The 20210-nt window shown below is 46.3% G+C and overlaps 1 protein-coding gene across 3 annotated transcripts in view; it reads right to left on the reverse strand.

Moving 5' to 3' along the window:
* The window catches only part of TMEM63C (transmembrane protein 63C), an 80326-nt gene extending 60394 nt beyond the window's left edge, over window positions 1-19932 (reverse strand). Inside the window, exons 1-6 of one of the 3 annotated variants that reach the window (XM_088460861.1) lie at window positions 18969-19932; window positions 7649-7718; window positions 5557-5727; window positions 5072-5151; window positions 4952-4984; window positions 4032-4119 (exon numbers count right to left, since the gene is read on the reverse strand). In XM_088460861.1, the coding sequence (XP_088316987.1) occupies window positions 4032-4119; window positions 4952-4984; window positions 5072-5151; window positions 5557-5697 (342 nt within the window). In that variant the 5' untranslated portion in view covers window positions 5698-5727; window positions 7649-7718; window positions 18969-19932. Of the gene's footprint in view, window positions 1-4031; window positions 4120-4951; window positions 4985-5071; window positions 5152-5556; window positions 5728-7648; window positions 7722-18968 lie in introns of all 3 variants that reach the window. The other 2 variants (XM_088460860.1, XM_088460862.1) reach the window with 2 other exon arrangements.
* Window positions 19933-20210: the final 278 nt, after the last annotated feature.

The raw sequence follows: 20210 nt of genomic DNA on the forward strand, positions 1-20210 counted from the left end.
AATACCTATGATCTCAACAGCTATTACGCATGCAATCTGCCGATTGTTGTGTTCTGAGCATGCATCGCAGTGCGTGTGTACGAATCGGCCACTGCGATCGCAGTGACTACGCAGACCGATCACAGATAGAAAGACAGAAAGTGCTGTTTGTGGGTGGTGACAGGGGGGTGGTCGGTGAAACGCAGGTGTGCCTGAGCGTTTGAACACCGTTGCAGGGGCGTGCATTAATTAGCCACTGCGCTGCCATACACAGCCTGAGGCCTGATAGTGTGCAATGAGATTAGTAATTCCTGAGTAAGGTCAGAGCCTGTGTAAGTGTGTGTGAGGCTGTGATGGTAGTCCATGTTACTGATGGTCTCTCAGTCTTGTGTAATCACTGTGTGTGATGAGGTTAGTAATTCCTGAGTAAGGTCAGAGCCTGTGTAAGTGTGTGTGACGCTGTGATGGTACTCCATGTTACTGATGGTCTCTCAGTCTTGTGTAATCACTGTGTGTGATGAGGTTAGTAATTCCTGATTAAGGTCAGAGCCTGTGTAAGTGTGTGTGAGGATGTGATGGTACTCCATGTTACTGATGGTTTCTCAGTCTTGTGTAATCACTGTGTGTGATGAGGTTAGTAATTCCTGATTAAGGTCAGAGCCTGTGTAAGTGTGTGTGAGGATGTGATGGTACTCCATGTTACTGATGGTCTCTCAGTCTTGTGTAATCACTGTGTGTGATGAGGTTAGTAATTCCTGAGTAAGGTCAGAGCCTGTGTAAGTGTGTGTGAGGCTGTGATGGTACTCCATGTTACTGATGGTCTCTCAGTCTTGTGTAATCACTGTGTGTGATGAGGTTAGTAATTCCTGATTAAGGTCAGAGCCTGTGTAAGTGTGTGTGAGGATGTGATGGTACTCCATGTTACTGATGGTTTCTCAGTCTTGTGTAATCACTGTGTGTGATGAGGTTAGTAATTCCTGATTAAGGTCAGAGCCTGTGTAAGTGTGTGTGAGGATGTGATGGTACTCCATGTTACTGATGGTGTCTCAGTCTTGTGTAATCACTGCGTGTGATGAGGTTAGTAATTCCTGAGTAAAGTCAGAGCCTGTGTAAGTGTGTGTGAGGCTGCGATGGTACTCCATGTTACTGATGGTCTCTCAGTCTTGTGTAATCACTGTGTGTGATGAGGTTAGTAATTCCTGAGTAAGGTCAGAGCCTGTGTAAGTGTGTGTGACGCTGTGATGGTACTCCATGTTACTGATGGTCTCTCAGTCTTGTGTAATCACTGTGTGTGATGAGGTTAGTAATTCCTGAGTAAGGTCAGAGCCTGTGTAAGTGTGTGTGAGGCTGTGATGGTACTCCATGTTACTGATGGTCTCTCAGTCTTGTGTAATCACTGTGTGTGATGAGGTTAGTAATTCCTGATTAAGGTCAGAGCCTGTGTAAGTGTGTGTGAGGATGTGATGGTACTCCATGTTACTGATGGTTTCTCAGTCTTGTGTAATCACTGTGTGTGATGAGGTTAGTAATTCCTGATTAAGGTCAGAGCCTGTGTAAGTGTGTGTGAGGATGTGATGGTACTCCATGTTACTGATGGTCTCTCAGTCTTGTGTAATCACTGTGTGTGATGAGGTTAGTAATTCCTGAGTAAGGTCAGAGCCTGTGTAAGTGTGTGTGAGGCTGTGATGGTACTCCATGTTACTGATGGTCTCTCAGTCTTGTGTAATCACTGTGTGTGATGAGGTTAGTAATTCCTGATTAAGGTCAGAGCCTGTGTAAGTGTGTGTGATGATGTGATGGTACTCCATGTTACTGATGGTTTCTCAGTCTTGTGTAATCACTGTGTGTGATGAGGTTAGTAATTCCTGATTAAGGTCAGAGCCTGTGTAAGTGTGTGTGAGGATGTGATGGTACTCCATGTTACTGATGGTGTCTCAGTCTTGTGTAATCACTGCGTGTGATGAGGTTAGTAATTCCTGAGTAAAGTCAGAGCCTGTGTAAGTGTGTGTGAGGCTGCGATGGTACTCCATGTTACTGATGGTTTCCTAGTCTTGCTAAACATTACGGATGTGTGTAAGGTAAGGTGGGCGTCCTTATGTTGTGCTGTGAGGGCATAGCGATCACAATGGATTTGCAGAGACTGCGTGCGTAATCGCTATTGCAATCGCAGTTGCGATCCTTAATGAATCAGGCCCAATATGCGAAATTCGGCCACTATATAATGAATCACACCAATATATATGTAATAATACCAACACTGGGGCTATATAATGGCATCACACCGCTATCAATAAAGTAATACCGGAACCGGGGTTATATAATGAATCACACCACTATCTATGCAAATAATAGCAGCACCAGAGTTATATAATGAATGACAGCATCATCTATATTATAATATCAGCACCAGGGTTATATAATCAATGACAGCATTATCTACATAATAATACCAGCACCAGGGTTATATAATGAATGACAGCATCATCTATATCAGTGATTTTCAACCTTTTCAACTTGAGGCACAGTACAAAGCACACCATCCAGCTATGCGGTGTGCGTGATCAATGGAAAAACGTAAACATTGGCTCCCACATAAAAATATAAACACATATTGGCCTCCACCGGAATAAAACACTCTATATTGGCCTCCTCAGGAACAAAACACACTACACTACAAGTGTGCTGAGCTGACTGCCGCGGCACACTTGACAACCGCTCGCGGCACACTAGTGTGCACGTGGTTGAAAAACACTGATCTATATAATAATACCAGCACCAGGGTTATATAATGAATGACAGCATCATCTATATAATAATACCAGCACCGGGGTTATATAATGAATCACACCACTATGTAACAATACCAGCACCAGGGTTATATAATGAATGACAGCATTATCTATATAATAATACCAGCACCAGGGTTATATAATGAATGACTGCATCATCTATATAATAATACCAGCACCGGGGTTATATAATGAATCACACCAATATCTATGCCAATAATACCAACACCAGAGTTATATAATGAATGACAGCATCATCTATATAATAATACCAGCACCGGGGTTATATAATGAATCACACCACTATGTAACAATACCAGCACCAGGGTTATATAATGAATGACAGCATCATCTATATAATAATACCAGCACCAGGGTTATATAATGAATGACAGCATCATCTATATAATAATACCAGCATCGGGGTTATACAATGCATGACAGCATCATCTATATAATAATACCAGCATCAGGGTTATATAATGAATGACAGCATCATCTATATAATAATACCAGCACCGGGGTTATATAATGAATCACACCACTATGTAACAATACCAGCACCAGGGTTATATAATGAATGACAGCATTATCTATATAATAATACCAGCACCAGGGTTATATAATGAATGACTGCATCATCTATATAATAATACCAGCACCGGGGTTATATAATGAATCACACCAATATCTATGCCAATAATACCAACACCAGAGTTATATAATGAATGACAGCATCATCTATATAATAATATCAGCACCAGGGTTATACAAGGAATGACAGGATTATCTATATAATAATACCAGCACCAGGGTTATATAATGAATGACTGCATCATCTATATAATAATACCAGCACCAGGGTTATATAATGAATCACACCACTATGTAATAATACCAGCACAAGGGGTTATATAATGAATGACAGCATTATCTATGTAATAATACCAGCACCAGGGTTATATAATGAAAGACAGCATCCTCTATATAATAATACCAGCACCGGGGTTATATAATGAATCACACCACTATGTAATAATACCTGCCCCTAGGTCATATAATGAAGATCCACCTTCCCCTCATTGAGGACAACTTGCCAATAATGCATGACCTTTTTCCCCCTGAAGTATATAGTGTTATATACCTACAGCCTTCCGACCCCACATCCCACCTACTTGCCCTATTTCCATACGAGCAGAAGGGAATCACACTATAATCCTGCAGACACCTCACTGTACAGCGCATTCCACCCCCTGTACTCACCAGGTCTTTAGTGCTCAGGTCTGAGGGGCTGGTCTCACAGGGGGACTTCTCCTTGTCATTCGGTTCCCCATAAAAGAGAGAGGTTAGGCTGGAAAGACAGGGACAAGATAACTTTGTGTATCCTGAATATTTGTCTCTATGCGCCATCTCCTTCACCCAACTCATGCTGCAAAATCACCTCCACCTCTATCTGCCCAGTCCTGCACCGCCACCTCAGCCAAACAGGGAATCTAGCATGAAAATCATCCGCCTTTGTGTGAAACGCGCTGCCGTGGAGGCACTGCATAAGCATTGCCCATTGGTCTTCCTCTCTTAACTCAGTTGGAAAGCGGACTTAGGGCCTTATTCAGCAAGTAACGCAGATGCTTATACGCACGAAATTGGTCGATTGTTGCGTACGGCGCATGCATTTGCTGTCCGCGTGCGTTAACTAGCCATTGCAATCTGGAATGCGATCCCAGTGACTACGCAGACCCATCACAGAGTGATCGACAAAGTGTTGTTTGTGAGAGGTGACAGGGGGTGGTCAGCGAAACGCAGGCGTGCCAGTGCGTTTGAACGCGTTGCAGGGGCATGCATAAATTGTCCACTGTGATGCCGTACGCAGCCTGAAGCCTGATAGCGTGTGATGAAGTTAGCAATTCCTTGTGCCAGTGAGCGTGAGGCTGCGATGGTACTCGATTGTACCGATGGTTTAGCAGTCTTGCTAAACATTACGGATGTGTGTAAGGTAAAGTGGGCGTCCTTATGTTGTGCTGCGGCGGCGGCATTGCAATGAATTAGCATATCGTCGCAGTTAAACTGTGTGCGTTCAAGCATCTGCGTTCCTTGCTGGATCACGCCCTTTGTGCGGCAGGATGATTTATGATAGAATCCCAGTATCCCTCCACCACAGTCCCATAAGTGTGGTCGAACATTACTTATATGATGTCCATCTGCGTCGCATGGCCCGGCTGGGGAGAGAGTTCAGGTGTCAGGAAGGTTTACACTGCTCTTACTTAATATGACCCAGAGAATGAGGACGCAATGTACTGTCTCACCTGTCATTGTCTATCAGGAGGGCGAGGCGCCCATAGTCCCAGGCTGCCTTCCTCAGACACGAGAATACCAGCAGCAGAAACTAGAGAGAAGACAAATCACCAATTATACCACCCGGCAGTGTCTTCCTTCTGCCCTGTACTACAATGGATGGTTCGATATCTGTGCTATACCAGCCTGCAGGGTCCTATATATAGGTTATGCCAGCCATCAGGGTCTTGTATGTATATAGTATACCACTCTCCAGGGTTTTATAACCACCCTGTACTGTATGGTCCTATATCTGGCTTACATCATCCTGCAGGATCCTGTATATGGACTGTACCGCCCTGGATGGTCCTGTATCTGACCTGTACCAGCCTCATGACTTACATACTTCTGCATCTGGACTGTACTACCCCAGATGGTGCGATATCTGGACTGCACCTATTATAATAGTATTTTGCAGTCCTAGCCGTACTATAACCCTAGGCCCTGACAGCATTACCAGCCATGCCAGGAAATTGATAGCCAGGACAGTGGGGACTCCGCCAAATGGAAGCCCCTGTAGCACAGAACTGCGTGAGTGCGCTCTGTAACACTGATCCGTCATATTCCCAGGAAGGTCATCGGGTACCAGGGGCTCCATGGTGACTCTAACGAGGCTTTGGTGGTGAACCTGGGTCAAAGAAGGGGGCACATTAATACACAAAGCAAGAGCTGTGTACTACTGACACATTTAAAATCATATACTACTACTGTATATCAAGTAAGTCAAATCAATATATTTCAGTGTCTCTGATCATATAAACAGAACGACTACATATAAAATAGTATACAATGTCATTTTGCCACCATCAACAACAATTATTACCCTTACTAACACAGAGCTTCATATGTCCTGTCTAACCTCTTCCCTTACTGACACGGAGCTTCATATGTCCTTTCTAACCTATGTCTTTACTAACACAGAGCTTCATATGTCCTGTCTAACCTATGTTCTTACTGACATGGAGCTTCATATGTCCTTTCTAACCTATGTCTTTACTTACACGGTGCTTCATATGTCCTCTCTAACCTATGTCTTTACTGACACGGTGCTTCATATGTCCTTTCTAACCTATGTCTTTACTAACACAGAGCTTCATATGTCCTGTCTAACCTATGTTCTTACTGACATGGAGCTTCATATGTCCTTTCTAACCTATGTCTTTACTTACACGGTGCTTCATATGTCCTCTCTAACCTATGTCTTTACTGACACGGTGCTTCATATGTCCTTTCTAACCTTTGTCCTTACTGACACGGTGCTTCATATGTCCTTTATAACCTCTGCCCTTACTGACACGGTGCTTCATATGTCCTTTCTAACCTCTTCCCTTACTGACACGGTGCTTCATATGTCCTTTCTAACCTCTGCCCTTACTGACACGGTGCTTCATATGTCCTTTCTAACCTATGTCCTTACTGACACAGAGCTTCATATGTCCTTTCTAACCTATGTCCTTACTGATATAGAGCTTCATATGTCCTTTCTAACCTCTGTCCTTACTGACACAGAGCTTCATATGTGCTTTCTAACCTCTGTCCTTACTGACACAGAGCTTCATATGTGCTTTCTAACCTCTGTCCTTACTAATATGGAGCTTTTTTCTATATCCTTTCTAACCTGCATCCTTACTGACACAGAGCTTTATATATAATTTCTACCCTCTGTTCTTACTGACAGGCTGACCTTCACATTTACGGACATGGTATCTGCTATGGGTTGGTATCTTTGCCCATTGGCCACATATAATAACACTAGCTGAATTACCCAGCGTTGCCCGAGTTTAAATCTTCACAGTATAAAGTTAGGCATCCCAGACCAATTTTCATCCAGATCCATCCAGTGGAAGGGCCAGAACAATCTCCCAGGGTCAAAGTACTGCCCAGCGTACACCAACGGGAGGTCCGACCGGGACCTCAACTCCACTAGTATGTCTTCTAGGATCCAATGTTACCACTCTGTGAAGATTTCGTCCAAATTATGTTATGTCATCCAAATCCATCCAGTGAAAGGCCCAGAATAAGCTCTCTGGGTCAAAGCCTGACGCACTCCGCTGTGAGGTCCGGCCGAGACCCCAACTACTACATTAGGTATGTCAGACACACTGCCACCCCTCTGTGAAGTTTTTATCCAAATCCATCCAGTGGAAGGCCCAGACCAGGCTCCCCGGGTCAAAGTTCTGCCCAGTGTCCCCGGGTCAAAGTTCTGTGGAGTGTAGACCAACGGGAGGTCCGACCGGGACCTCAACCCCCTAGTATATTAAATTATATCCAATACCGGAAATCTGTGAAGTTTTCGTTCAACATCATCCTGTGGAAGGCTCAGAACAGGCTCTCCGAGTCAATGTTCTGCCCAGCGTACACCAACAGGAGGTCCGACCGGGACCCTAACCCACCTAAAACTTGCTCAGGAACCAACTGGACCACCTCAACTTGGTTTCATCCAATTCGGTGCAGGGGTATCCTTATTGGACATAATCGGACAGACAAAACAAACAAACAGACCAATTAATTTTATATACAGTATAAGATGGTGATTAGATGTGTAGTACCTGGTTACGTTACACTTATCAGCTGGGTATTTTCCTCATGATTTTTGACCACAAGAGCAACTGCACCAAACTGCTGGGGAAGAAGAAGCATGTCACCACGTGTTCACCAAATTTTGAACCTCTCTGCTACTTCAGCACTACCCCTCACACATTGCCAACCCTCTCTGCTACTCCACTACCACCATCCCCACACCCTGCCAACCCTACCTACTACTTCAACACTCCAAACCTGCCAATCCCACCCACCGCACATCTTGACAACTACCCTCCTACCCCCTTATTCTTTAACAACCTACCCAGCCTATTCTATTACTATCCCCTCCCCCTCAAGCACACTGATAACCGTGCCACCCCCCCCCCCGCTTTGACAACCCTCTAAACTACTCTACCACTTAATCTTTACTACTCCATCACTACCCCCATCATATACTTCAAATCATTATTGCTACTTCAATATACTGAAAAAATTACAACCCTCCTTTCTACTCAATCACTTCCCCAGAAACCCCGCCAACTCTCCCGTGTACTGTGCCAATACCACCCTTCCAATCTGCCAACCCTCCCCGCTACACTACCACTACCCCCTCACACCTTGCCAACCATCCTACTATTCTACCACTCCTTCACCTCTTATATTTTGCCAATTCCTTTATTTCATCACTTCCCTTGATAGCCTACCAACTCTCTCTGCTACTCCACCACGACACTCTCAAACCCTACCATCCCACCTTCTCTGTCCCTCAAACTCCCCCTCTGCACATTCTCCCAACCCTTCCTACAACTCAACCATTTCTACTACACCCTACCTACTGCTCTACCATTACCCTTTCACACCTTACCGGCCCTCTCTGCTATTATACTATTCCATCTCCCTCTGCCAAAATTTATACTACTCCAGCACTTCCCCTCACACCATGCCATCCCTTCCTACTATTCTACCACTCCTGCCAACTCTCCCTATTACTCAACCACTGCCGCTAACACCCTGCTAACACTCACTTCTACTCAACTACTACCTCCTCAAATTCTGCCAACCCTCCCTGCCACTCCACCATTTACTACACACCCTGACAACCCTCCTACTCTGCCATTCCTTCCCAAAACCCTACCTCCTACTCTACCACTATACCCTCACATTCTGCAAACCCTCTCTGCTTTTCTTCCCCTTCACAACCTGACAAGCTTCTGTACTACTCCACTGCTTCACCTCACACTCTGCCAACACTACTTACTCTTCCACCATCATCCCCCCCTCACACTATGCTACTCTCTCTACTACTCTACCGCTACATCCATCACACTCAGCAAACGCTCTCCAGTTCTCCAATACACATTTGGCCAACACTCTCTCCAACTTCACCACTCCCCATCATAATTTACCAACCCTCTCTGCTACACCACCACATCCTCTGCCAATCCTCCAGTATACTCCAACACTTCCCCTCCCCATAGCCAACCCTATATGCTACACCACCACATCCTCTGCCAACCGTCCAGTATACTCCAACACTTCCCCTCCCCATAGCCAGCCCTCTCTGCTACACCACCACATCCTCTGCTAACCCTCCAGTATACTCCAACACTTCCCCTCCCCATAGCCAACCCTCTCTGCTACACCACCATATCCTCTGCCAACCCTCCAGTATACTCCAACACTTCCCCACCCCATAGCCAACCCTATGCTACACCACTACATCCTCTGCCAACCCTCCAGTATACTCCAACACTTCCCCACCCCATAGCCAGCCCTCTCTCAAACACCACTACATCCTCTGCCAACCCTCCTGTATACTCCAACACTCTTCCTCACCATAGCCAACCCTCTCTCATACACCACTACATCCTCTGCCAACCCTCCAGTATACTCCAACACTTCCCCACCCCATAGCCAACCCTATATGCTACACCACTACATCCTCTGCCAACCCTCCAGTATACTCCAACACTTCCCCACCCCATAGCCAGCCCTCTCTCATACACCACTACATCCTCTGCCAACCCTCCAGTATACTCCAACACTTCCCCACCCCATAGCCAGCCCTCTCTCATACACCACTACATCCTCTGCCAACCCTCCAGTATACTCCAACACTCTTCCTCACCATAGCCAACCCTCTCTGCTACACCACTACATCCTCTGCCAACCCTCCAGTATACTCCAACACTTCCCCACCCCATAGCCAACCCTATATGCTACACCACCACATCCTCTGCCAACCCTCCAGTATACTCCAATACTTCCCCTCCCCATAGCCAGCCCTCTCTGCTACACCACTACATCCTCTGCCAACCCTCCAGTATACTCCAACACTTCCCCACCCCATAGCCAGCCCTCTCTCATACACCACATCCTCTGCCAACCCTCCAGAATACTCCAACACTTCCCCTCCCCATAGCCAACCCTATATGCTACACCACTACATCCTCTGCCAACCCTCCAGTATACTCTAACACTTCCCCTCCCCATAGCCAACCCTATATGCTACACCACTACATCCTCTGCCAACCCTCCAGTATACTCCAACACTTCCCCACCCCATAGCCAGCCCTCTCTCATACACCACCACATCCTCTGCCAACCCTCCAGTATACTCCAACACTCTTCCTCACCATAGCAGCCCTCTCTGCTACACCACTACATCCTCTGCCAACCCTCCAGTATACTCCAACACTTCCCCACCCCATAGCCAGCCCTCTCTCATACACCACATCCTCTGCCAACCCTCCAGTATACTCCGACACTTCCCCTCCCCATAGCCAGCCCTCTCTCATACACCACCACATCCTCTGCCAAACCTCCAGTATACTCCAACACTTCCCCACCCCATAGCCAGCCCTATATGCTACACCCCCATATCCTCTGCCAACCCTGCAGTATACTCCAACACTTCCCCACCCCATAGCCAACACTATATGCTACACCACTACATCCTCTGCCAACCCTCCAGTATACTCCAACACTTCCCCACCCCATAGCCAACCCTATATGCTACACCAGCACATCCTCTGCCAACCCTCCAGTATACTCCAACACTCTTCCTCACCATAGCCATCCCTCTCTGCTACACCACTACATCCTCTGCCAACCCTCCAGTATACTCCAACACTTCCCCACCCCATAGCCAGCCCTCTCTCATACACCACCACATCCTCTGCCAACCCTCCAGTATACTCCAACACTTCCCCTCCCCATAGCCATCCCTCTCTGCTACACCACTACATCCTCTGCAAACCCTCCTGTATACTCCAACACTCTCCCACCCCATAGCCAGTCCTCTCTCATACACCACCACATCCTCTGCCAACCCTCCAGTATACTCCAACACTTCCCCTCCCCATAGCCAGCCTTCTTTGCTACACCACCACATCACCTGCCAATCCTCTAGTATACTCCAACACTTCCACTCCCCATAGTCATCCCTCTCTGCTATTCAAAAACTTCCCCTCACACTGCCAACTCTCTCTGCTACTCCATTATTTTATCTCACAGTCTACAATTGATCCCTCCAACTCCAAAACTTCCTTTCAGTCACAACCGCCTCTACTAACCCCAGTCTGCACTATTCCCCATCTCACACTCAGTCAACTCACCCAGCTGCACCAATACTTACCCTTCCACTATGCCAACCCTCCTGTCTACTCCAACACTTCTTTTCACACTGAAAACCATCTATCCTATACGTTCACTCACCACACTCTGCCAAGCCTCTCTGCTATACCATCACTCTTGCCACACTCTGCCAAGCCTCTCTGCTATACCATCACTCTCGCCACACTCTGCCAAGCCTCTCTGCTATACCATCACTCTCGCCGCACTAAGCCAAGCCTCTCTGCTATACCATCACTCTTGCCACACTCTGCCAAGCTTCTCTGCTATACCATCACTCTCGCCACACTCTGCCATACCATCACTCTTGCCACACTCTGCCAAGCCTCTCTGCTATACCATCACTCTCGCCACTCTGCCAAGCCTCTCTGCTATACCATCACTCTTGCCACACTCTGCCAAGCCTCTCTGCTATACCATCACTCTCGCCGCACTATGCCAAGCCTCTCTGCTATACCATCACTCTTGCCACAATCTGCCAAGCTTCTCTGCTATACCATCACTCTCGCCACACTCTGCCATACCATCACTCTTGCCACACTCTGCCAAGCCTCTCTGCTATACCATCACTGTCGCCACTCTGCCAAACCATCACTCTCGCCACTCTGCCAAGCCTCTCTGCTATACCATCACTCTCACCACACTCTGCCAAGCCTCTCTGCTATACCATCACTCTTGCCACACTCTGCCAAGCCTCTCTGCTATACCATCACTCTCGCCACACTGAGCCAAGCTTCTCTGCTATACCATCACTCTCGCCACACTCTGCCGAGCCTCTCTGCTATACCATCACTCTCCCCTCACAATTTGGAAACCTTTTGCTATTCCATCAACTTTCACCTTCACACTCTCCTACCCTCACTAATACAACACCACTTCCTCTCACACCCAGCCAACTCTCTCCAATGCTCCACCACTTCCCCCACGCTATGCCAGCTATCTCTGCTACTACACTACACCCCCTCTCACTCTGCCAACCTTTCCTCTCTACTCCACAACTTCCCCTCACAACCTGCCAACCATCACTACTATGCCAGCACTTACCTTGACACTCTGCTAAGCCCCCCTTCTACTCCAATTTTAACCACATACTCTAACCCTCTAGTCTCCTTCCCTCACACCCTGCCAAGGCTATCTACCACTCACACCCTGCCAATGCTGTCTACCACTCACACCCCGCCTATGCTATCTACCACTCACACCCTATCAATGCTATCCACCACTCACACTCTGCCATCTCCACCAGTACCCCATCACACTCACCTACACTACCACTTCCTCTCACTCTGTGCCAATCAATTATGTCCTCTACTTCCCACTCTGCCAACCCTTTCCTCCCAAAGAAACATTTCACCCATCTGCCATCGTGTTCTGCTACACCACACCACAACCCCCTACAATATATCCCCTCACACTGCAACCCTCTCTACTATTCCATAACTCTCCCCTCACACTTTGTCATCTTCATCTCACACACTGCACACCAGTTCTAAAACTCCACATTTCCCCTATTGCACACCATCTCCCCCACAAACACACAATCGACCAACCCTCCCTGTATTCCCAAATTTCTCATCACAATCTGACAACCTCTCTGCTACTCATACACTTTCCCTCACCCTTTGCCAAATCTCTCTGCTACAACACCACCCCTTGCACTCGGCCAGCCATGCTTCTTATTCCAGCACTTACTCTCTAACTTCCGACCTTCTATATGATTTCAGCAATCTCTCTGCACACTCTACCACCCCCCTCTTCTACACAACCCCTTCCCCTTTACAGTCTGCCAGCCCTCCCTCCTGGTGCACCATTACCAATATCATGGGCAGCACAGACGGTGTAATGGTTAGCATTACTGCCTCACAGCACTGAGGTCGTGGGTTCAATTCCCACTACACCCTGTGTGGAGTTTGTATATTCTCCCTGTGCTTGCGTGGGTTTCCTTCGGGTACTCCGGTTTCCTCCCACATTCCAAAAATATACTGGCAGGTTAATTGGCTCCCAACAAAAAAATAAGCGTAGTGTGTATGTGTGTGTGAGCATATGATAGGGAATATAGGCCCTCATTCAGAGCCGTACGCTCTGAGCAGAGCGCACGCTCTGACTGAGGGCCGCCCTCCATAAAAATGGAGCGTCCTCCTGGACGCTCGTATAGCTGTGGGTCACCACCCACAACCTATACGAGCGTGCAGTGCGATGGTCGTGACCATCGCGACCATCGAAACTGCGAGCCGAAGCCTGCGGTTGAGGTTTTCAACCGCAAGCTCCGGAGTCAAAATCACTCCCACTGACTCCCACTCCCATCAGAGCCAAAATCACTCCCACTGACATCACTAGTGATGTCAGTGGGCCGGCTTCTAACGGGAGGCGTTCCCGTGGGAACGCCCCCGTCAGGGAGGCACGCTTACCAAAGGGGGCGTGCTGTCAATCAACATCGACAGCACGCCCCCTTTGATCAGACACAACGCTCCCTCCGTCGTGCGCATGCTCAGTGCAGAACATCGACCCACTTGCGAGTGGGTCTGAATCAGGGCCATAGAGTGTAAGCTCCACTGGGGCAGGGACGGATGTGAATGGCCAAATATTCTCAGTAAAGCGCTGCGGAATATGTGTGCTATATAAATAACTGGTAATAAATAAATATATATTACTCCTACAATAACACTTCACATCTTTGCAAAATTCTCTGCTACTCCACCACTACCAGTCATACCATGCCAAGCCTCCCTTCTACTCCAATACTGCACCTCATAATGCTATGCCAGCTATCTCTGTAACTCCACAGGGGTTGGGTATGATATCCCGGCATTCGGGATACCTGCTGGCAAAATAGCAACAGAGGCATCCCGACAAGTAAGTATACTAGCCCTCCCTACTTGCACCTTAACCCAAACATTCCCCATTAGTGCCTAACACTTACCTTCCCCCCTTGGTGCCTAAACTTAACTGTCCCCTCTTTGTGCCTAACCCTAATCCTCCCCAGTGTTACCTAACCCTAACTCCCCCAGTGGTGCCTAACATTAACCCCCCCCCCACAAAGCCTAACCCTAACTCCCCCAGTGGTGCCTAACCCTAACCTCCCTCCCAAACAGCTTAACCCTAACACACCCCCCGTGGTGCCTAAAGCATCCACCTCCCCCCCACACCTAACAGCTAAGGGCGGCCTGATTACCTTCGATCAGGATGCCGTCTGTCGGGATTACGGCATTGGTGTGTAGGCTGGCTTTGAGATTTCAACAGACGGCATCCCAGTATTTTTACTACATCCCGCTGCACAGAACCCCCTCACACTCTGTCAACCCTCCATACTACTGTAATGCTTCACCTAGAATCCTGCCATTTTTTTCCCTCCAACCCTGCTAACCCTTTCTGCTACATAATCAGGTACCCTCACAACCTATATAACACAGGCCACAATGTATTACAATGATACCCACTCCAAAAAAAATTCTCAGTCTCTTCTAAACTCCTCTACTATTCCATCACTCTCCCCACACACTCTGGCTCTCCCCACACACTCTGGCAACCACCTCTGAAACTTCTCTATTCCACTCTCCAACTATGATCCTCTGACAATGTGGCCATATCTACTACTCCTACTCAAGCTCCTTAGACATTGTGCCCTATCTACTACAACTACACTAGCTCCTCATACACTGTGGCCCTATCTACAACACTAGCTCCTCATACTCTGTGGGCCTATCTACTACACTAGCTCCTCATATACTGTGGCCCTATCTACTACACTAGCTCCTCATATACTGTGGCCCTATCTACTACACTAGCTCCTCATACACTGTGGCCATATCTACTACACCTACACTAGCTCCTCATACAGTGGCCATATCTACTACACCTACACTAGCTCCTCCTACATTGTGGCCCTATCTACAACTCCTACACTAGCTCCTCATACACTGTGGCCCTATATACTACTCCTACATTAGCTCCTCATACACTATGGCCCTATCTACTACACTAGCTCCTCATACACTGTGGCCCCATCTACTACACTAGCTCCTCCTACACTGTGGCCCTATCTTCTACTCCTACACTAGCTCCTCCTACACTGTGGCCCTATCTTCTACTCCTACACTAGCTCCTCATACACTGTGGCCCTATCTACTACTCCTACACTAGCTCCTCATACACTGTGGCCCTATCTACTACACTAGCTCCTCATACACTGTGGCCCTATCTTCTACTCCTACACTAGCTCCTCCTACACTATGGCCCTATCTAATACTCCGACACTAGCTCCTCATACACTGTGGCCCTATCTACTACTCCTACACTAGCTCCTCATACACTGTGGGCCTATCAACTACTCCTACACTAGCTCCTCATGCACTGTGGCCCTATCTCCTACACTAGCTCCTCATACACTGTGGCCCTATCTACTACTCCTACACTAGCTCCTCATACACTGTGGCCCTATCTACTACTCATACACTAGCTTCTCATACATTGTGGCCCTATCTACTACTCCTACACTAGCTCCTCATACACTATGGTTCTATCTACTCCTACACTAACTTCTCATACATTGTGGCCCTATCTACTACTCCTACACTAGCTCCTCATACACTGTGGCCATATTTACTACTCTTGCTCTAGTACATATATTATAGCCCTCTGCTATTACTGCGCTATCTCCTATTCCTACACTAGCTTCTCATATTGTACATTGTGACTCTTTCTACTATTCTTTTTATTCTTCAAGTAGCTCCGTATTAATTCTGTTTCTCCCTCTTCTATTCCTATACAAATTCCTGGTACATTGTGGTTTTATTGTAAATTGTCATATATTGTGGCCCTGTCTGCTATTCTTATATTAGGTTCTCATACATTGTGGCCCTCTCTGCTATTCTTATAGTAGTTTATTGTACACTGTGGCCCTCTGTTATTCTTATAGTAGATTATTGTACACTGTGGCCCTCTCTGCTATTCTTATAGTAGTTTATCGTACACTGTGGTCCTCTCTGCTATTCTTATAGTAGATTATCGTACACTGTGGCCATCTCTGCTATTCTTATTGTAGATTATCGTACATTGCGGCCCTCTCAACTATTCTTATAGTAGATTATCATACACTTTGGTCCTCTCAGATATTCGTGCAGTAGATTATCGTACATTGTGGCCCTCTCTGCTATTCTTATAGTAGATTATCGTACATTGTGGCCCTCTCAGATATTCGTGCAGTAGATTATCATACATTGCGGCCCTCTCTGCTATTCTTATAGTAGATTATCGTACATTGCGGCCCTCTCTGCTATTCTTATAGTAGATTATCGTACATTGTGGCCCTCTCTGCTATTCTTATAGTAGATTATCGTACATTGTGGTCCTCTCTGCTATTCTTATTGTAGATTATTGTACACTGTGGTCCTCTCTGCTATTCTTATAGCAGATTATTGTACACTGTGGCCCTCTCTGCTATTCTTATAGTAGGTTCTCGTACACTGTGGTCCACTCTGCTATTCTTATAGTAGATTATCGTACATTGTGGCCCTCTCTGCTATTCTTATAGTAGATTATCATACATTGTGGCCCCTCTCTGCTATTCTTATAGTAGATTATCGTACATTGTGGCCCTCTCTGCTATTCTTATAGATTATCGTACATTGTGGCCCCTCTCTGCTATTCTTATAGATTATCGTACATTGTGGCCCTCTCTGCTATTTTTATAGTAGATTATCGTACACTGTGGTCCTCTCTGCTATTCTTATAGATTATCGTACATTGTGGCCCTCTCTGCTATTCTTATAGTAGATTATCGTACATTGTGGCCCTCTCTGCTATTTTTATAGTAGATTATCGTACATTGTGGCCCCTCTCTGCTATTTTTATAGTTTATCGTACATTGTGGCCCCTCTCTACTATTCTTATAGTAGATTATTGTACACTGTGGCCCTCTCTATTTTTATAGTAGATTATCGTACATTGTGGCCCCTCTCTGCTATTCTTATAGTAGATTATTGTACACTGTGGTCCTCTCTGCTATTCTTATAGTAGATTATCGTACATTGGGGCTCTGCTATTCTTATAGTAGATTATCGTACATTGGGGTCCTCTCTGCTATTCTTATAGTAGATTATCGTACATTGGGGTCCTCTCTGCTATTCTTATAGTAGATTATTGTACATTGTGGTCCTCTCTCCTATTCTTATAGTAGATTATTGTACACTGTGGTCCTCTCTGCTATTCTTATAGTAGATTATTGTACACTGTGGTCCTCTCTGCTATTCTTATAGTAGATTATCGTACATTGGGGTCCTCTCTGCTATTCTTATAGTAGATTATTGTACATTGTGGTCCTCTCTGCTATTCTTATAGTAGATTATCGTACATTGGGGTCCTCTCTGCTATTCTTATAGTAGATTATCGTACATTGGGGTCCTCTCTGCTATTCTTATAGTAGATTATCGTACATTGGGGTCCTCTCTGCTATTCTTATAGTAGATTATCGTACATTGGGGTCCTCTCTGCTATTCTTATAGTAGATTATCGTACATTGTGGCCCTCTCTGCTATTCTTATAGTAGATTATCGTACATTGTGGCCCTCTCTGCTATTTTTATAGTAGATTATCGTACATTGTGGCCCCTCTCTGCTATTCTTATAGTTTATCGTACATTGTGGCCCCTCTCTACTATTCTTATAGTAGATTATTGTACACTGTGGCCCTCTCTATTTTTATAGTAGATTATCGTACATTGTGGCCCTCTCTGCTATTCTTATAGTAGATTATTGTACACTGTGGTCCTCTCTGCTATTCTTATAGTAGATTATCGTACATTGGGGTCCTCTCTGCTATTCTTATAGTAGATTATCGTACATTGGGGTCCTCTCTGCTATTCTTATAGTAGATTATTGTACATTGTGGTCCTCTCTCCTATTCTTATAGTAGATTATTGTACACTGTGGTCCTCTCTGCTATTCTTATAGTAGATTATTGTACACTGTGGTCCTCTCTGCTATTCTTATAGTAGATTATCGTACATTGGGGTCCTCTCTGCTATTCTTATAGTAGATTATTGTACATTGTGGTCCTCTCTGCTATTCTTATAGTAGATTATCGTACATTGGGGTCCTCTCTGCTATTCTTATAGTAGATTATCGTACATTGGGGTCCTCTCTGCTATTCTTATAGTAGATTATCGTACATTGGGGTCCTCTCTGCTATTCTTATAGTAGATTATTGTACATTGTGGTCCTCTCTGCTATTCTTATAGTAGATTATCGTACATTGGGGTCCTCTCTGCTATTCTTATAGTAGATTATCGTACATTGGGGTCCTCTCTGCTATTCTTATAGTAGATTATTGTACATTGGGGTCCTCTCTGCTATTCTTTATACTAAATAACGGTGGCCCCTGTCCTATTCTTGTACTAGATACTTATAATGTGGCCCTTTAATGTTTTGGCACTACATCCTTATACAATGTGGCCCTTGGCTGTAACCTCTGCTATTCCTGCCCCCTCGTCTCGTACGCTGTGCCGTTCTGTGTATGTAGAACAGGTGAATTGGATACAATGTATCTCTCTGCACACCCTGGCACTACACACGTCTTATCTACCCGGAAAACAAATACACCGCACCCAGCTCCGGGTGTGCACCCCGCATCCACCGTGCCCCACGCCGCCTCCGCTGCTCCCAGATCCCCCACCCCTCCCTCCGTCACCATCGCATGTCTCTCCCGGCTCCCTCTTACCTGTCGGCCCGCAGCATCCTAGGCAGCCAGGGACCATCAGCTCAGCTGAATCCGACTCCCAGATGTCCCGATCAGGGCGCCGCCTCCTGACATCAGCTGCACGGCGGGGCGGGGCGGCTGTGTCCGAGTGCTCGCCGCTGCCAGTGTCACCTATAGATTCTGACTTCTATAGGCACAGTGTACTAACAGCTGCCAGTGCCAACTATAGATCCTGTGTGCCTATAGGGTCAGTGTTCCTCAGTGCTGCCAGTGTTACCTACAGTATAGATCCTGACTTCTACAGGGACAATGTACTAACTACTGCCAGTGCCAGCTATAGATCCTGTGTGTCTATAGGGTCAGTGCTGCCAGTGTCACCTATATATCCTGACTTCTACAGGCACAGTGTACTAACAGGTGCCAGCTATAGATCCTGTGTGCCTATAGGGTCAGTGCTGCCAGTGTCACCTATATATCCTTACTTCTATAGGCACAGTGTACTAACAGCTGCCAGTGCCAGCTATAGATCCTGTGTGTGCCTATAGGGTCAGTGTTCCTCAGTGCTGTCAGTGTCACCTATATATACTTACTTCTATAGGCACAGTGTACTAACAGCTGCCAGTGCCAGCTATAGATCCTGTATCTATAGGGTCAGTGCTGCCAGTGTAACTTATAGATCCTGACTTATATAGGCACAGTGTACTAACAGCTGCAAGTGCCAGCTATAGATCCTGTGTGCCATAGGGTCAGTGTTCCTCAGTGCTGCCAGTGTCACCTATAGATCCTGACTTATATAGGCAAAGTGTACTAACAGCTGCCAGTGCCAGCTATAGATCCTGTGTGCCATAGGGTCAGTGTTCCTCAGTGCTGCCAGTGTCACTTATAGATCCTAACTGGCACAGTGTACTAACAGCTTTCAGTGTCATCTATAGATCCTCTCGGTTTATAGGGTTACTGTATGCACCACCACCAGTGTTACCTATAGATCTTGTGTGTCTATCAATGTACTCACTGTTGTTGTCCTTGTCCCCAATTTGTCAGGCACTGTGGAGGTACAGTATTCAGGTGGTAAATCCATTACCCATTACTATGGCTTATATCACAATCTGCAGCCCTGACAGCCTCACCAGAAAGACGTAAAGCAACGTCTTTTCTTTAGTAGTTCTACCACAAAGTGTTGGTAAGGCATGCATGCTATGGAGATAATCCTGTTTGGTCAGTGACTGGCATCCTCCTGAGGGCATTGTGAAGACTTTCTAATCA

Source organism: Taudactylus pleione, unplaced genomic scaffold (genome assembly GCF_031769625.1).
Source record: "Taudactylus pleione unplaced genomic scaffold, aTauple2 ptg000987l, whole genome shotgun sequence".
Lineage (NCBI taxonomy): Eukaryota > Metazoa > Chordata > Amphibia > Anura > Myobatrachidae > Taudactylus > Taudactylus pleione.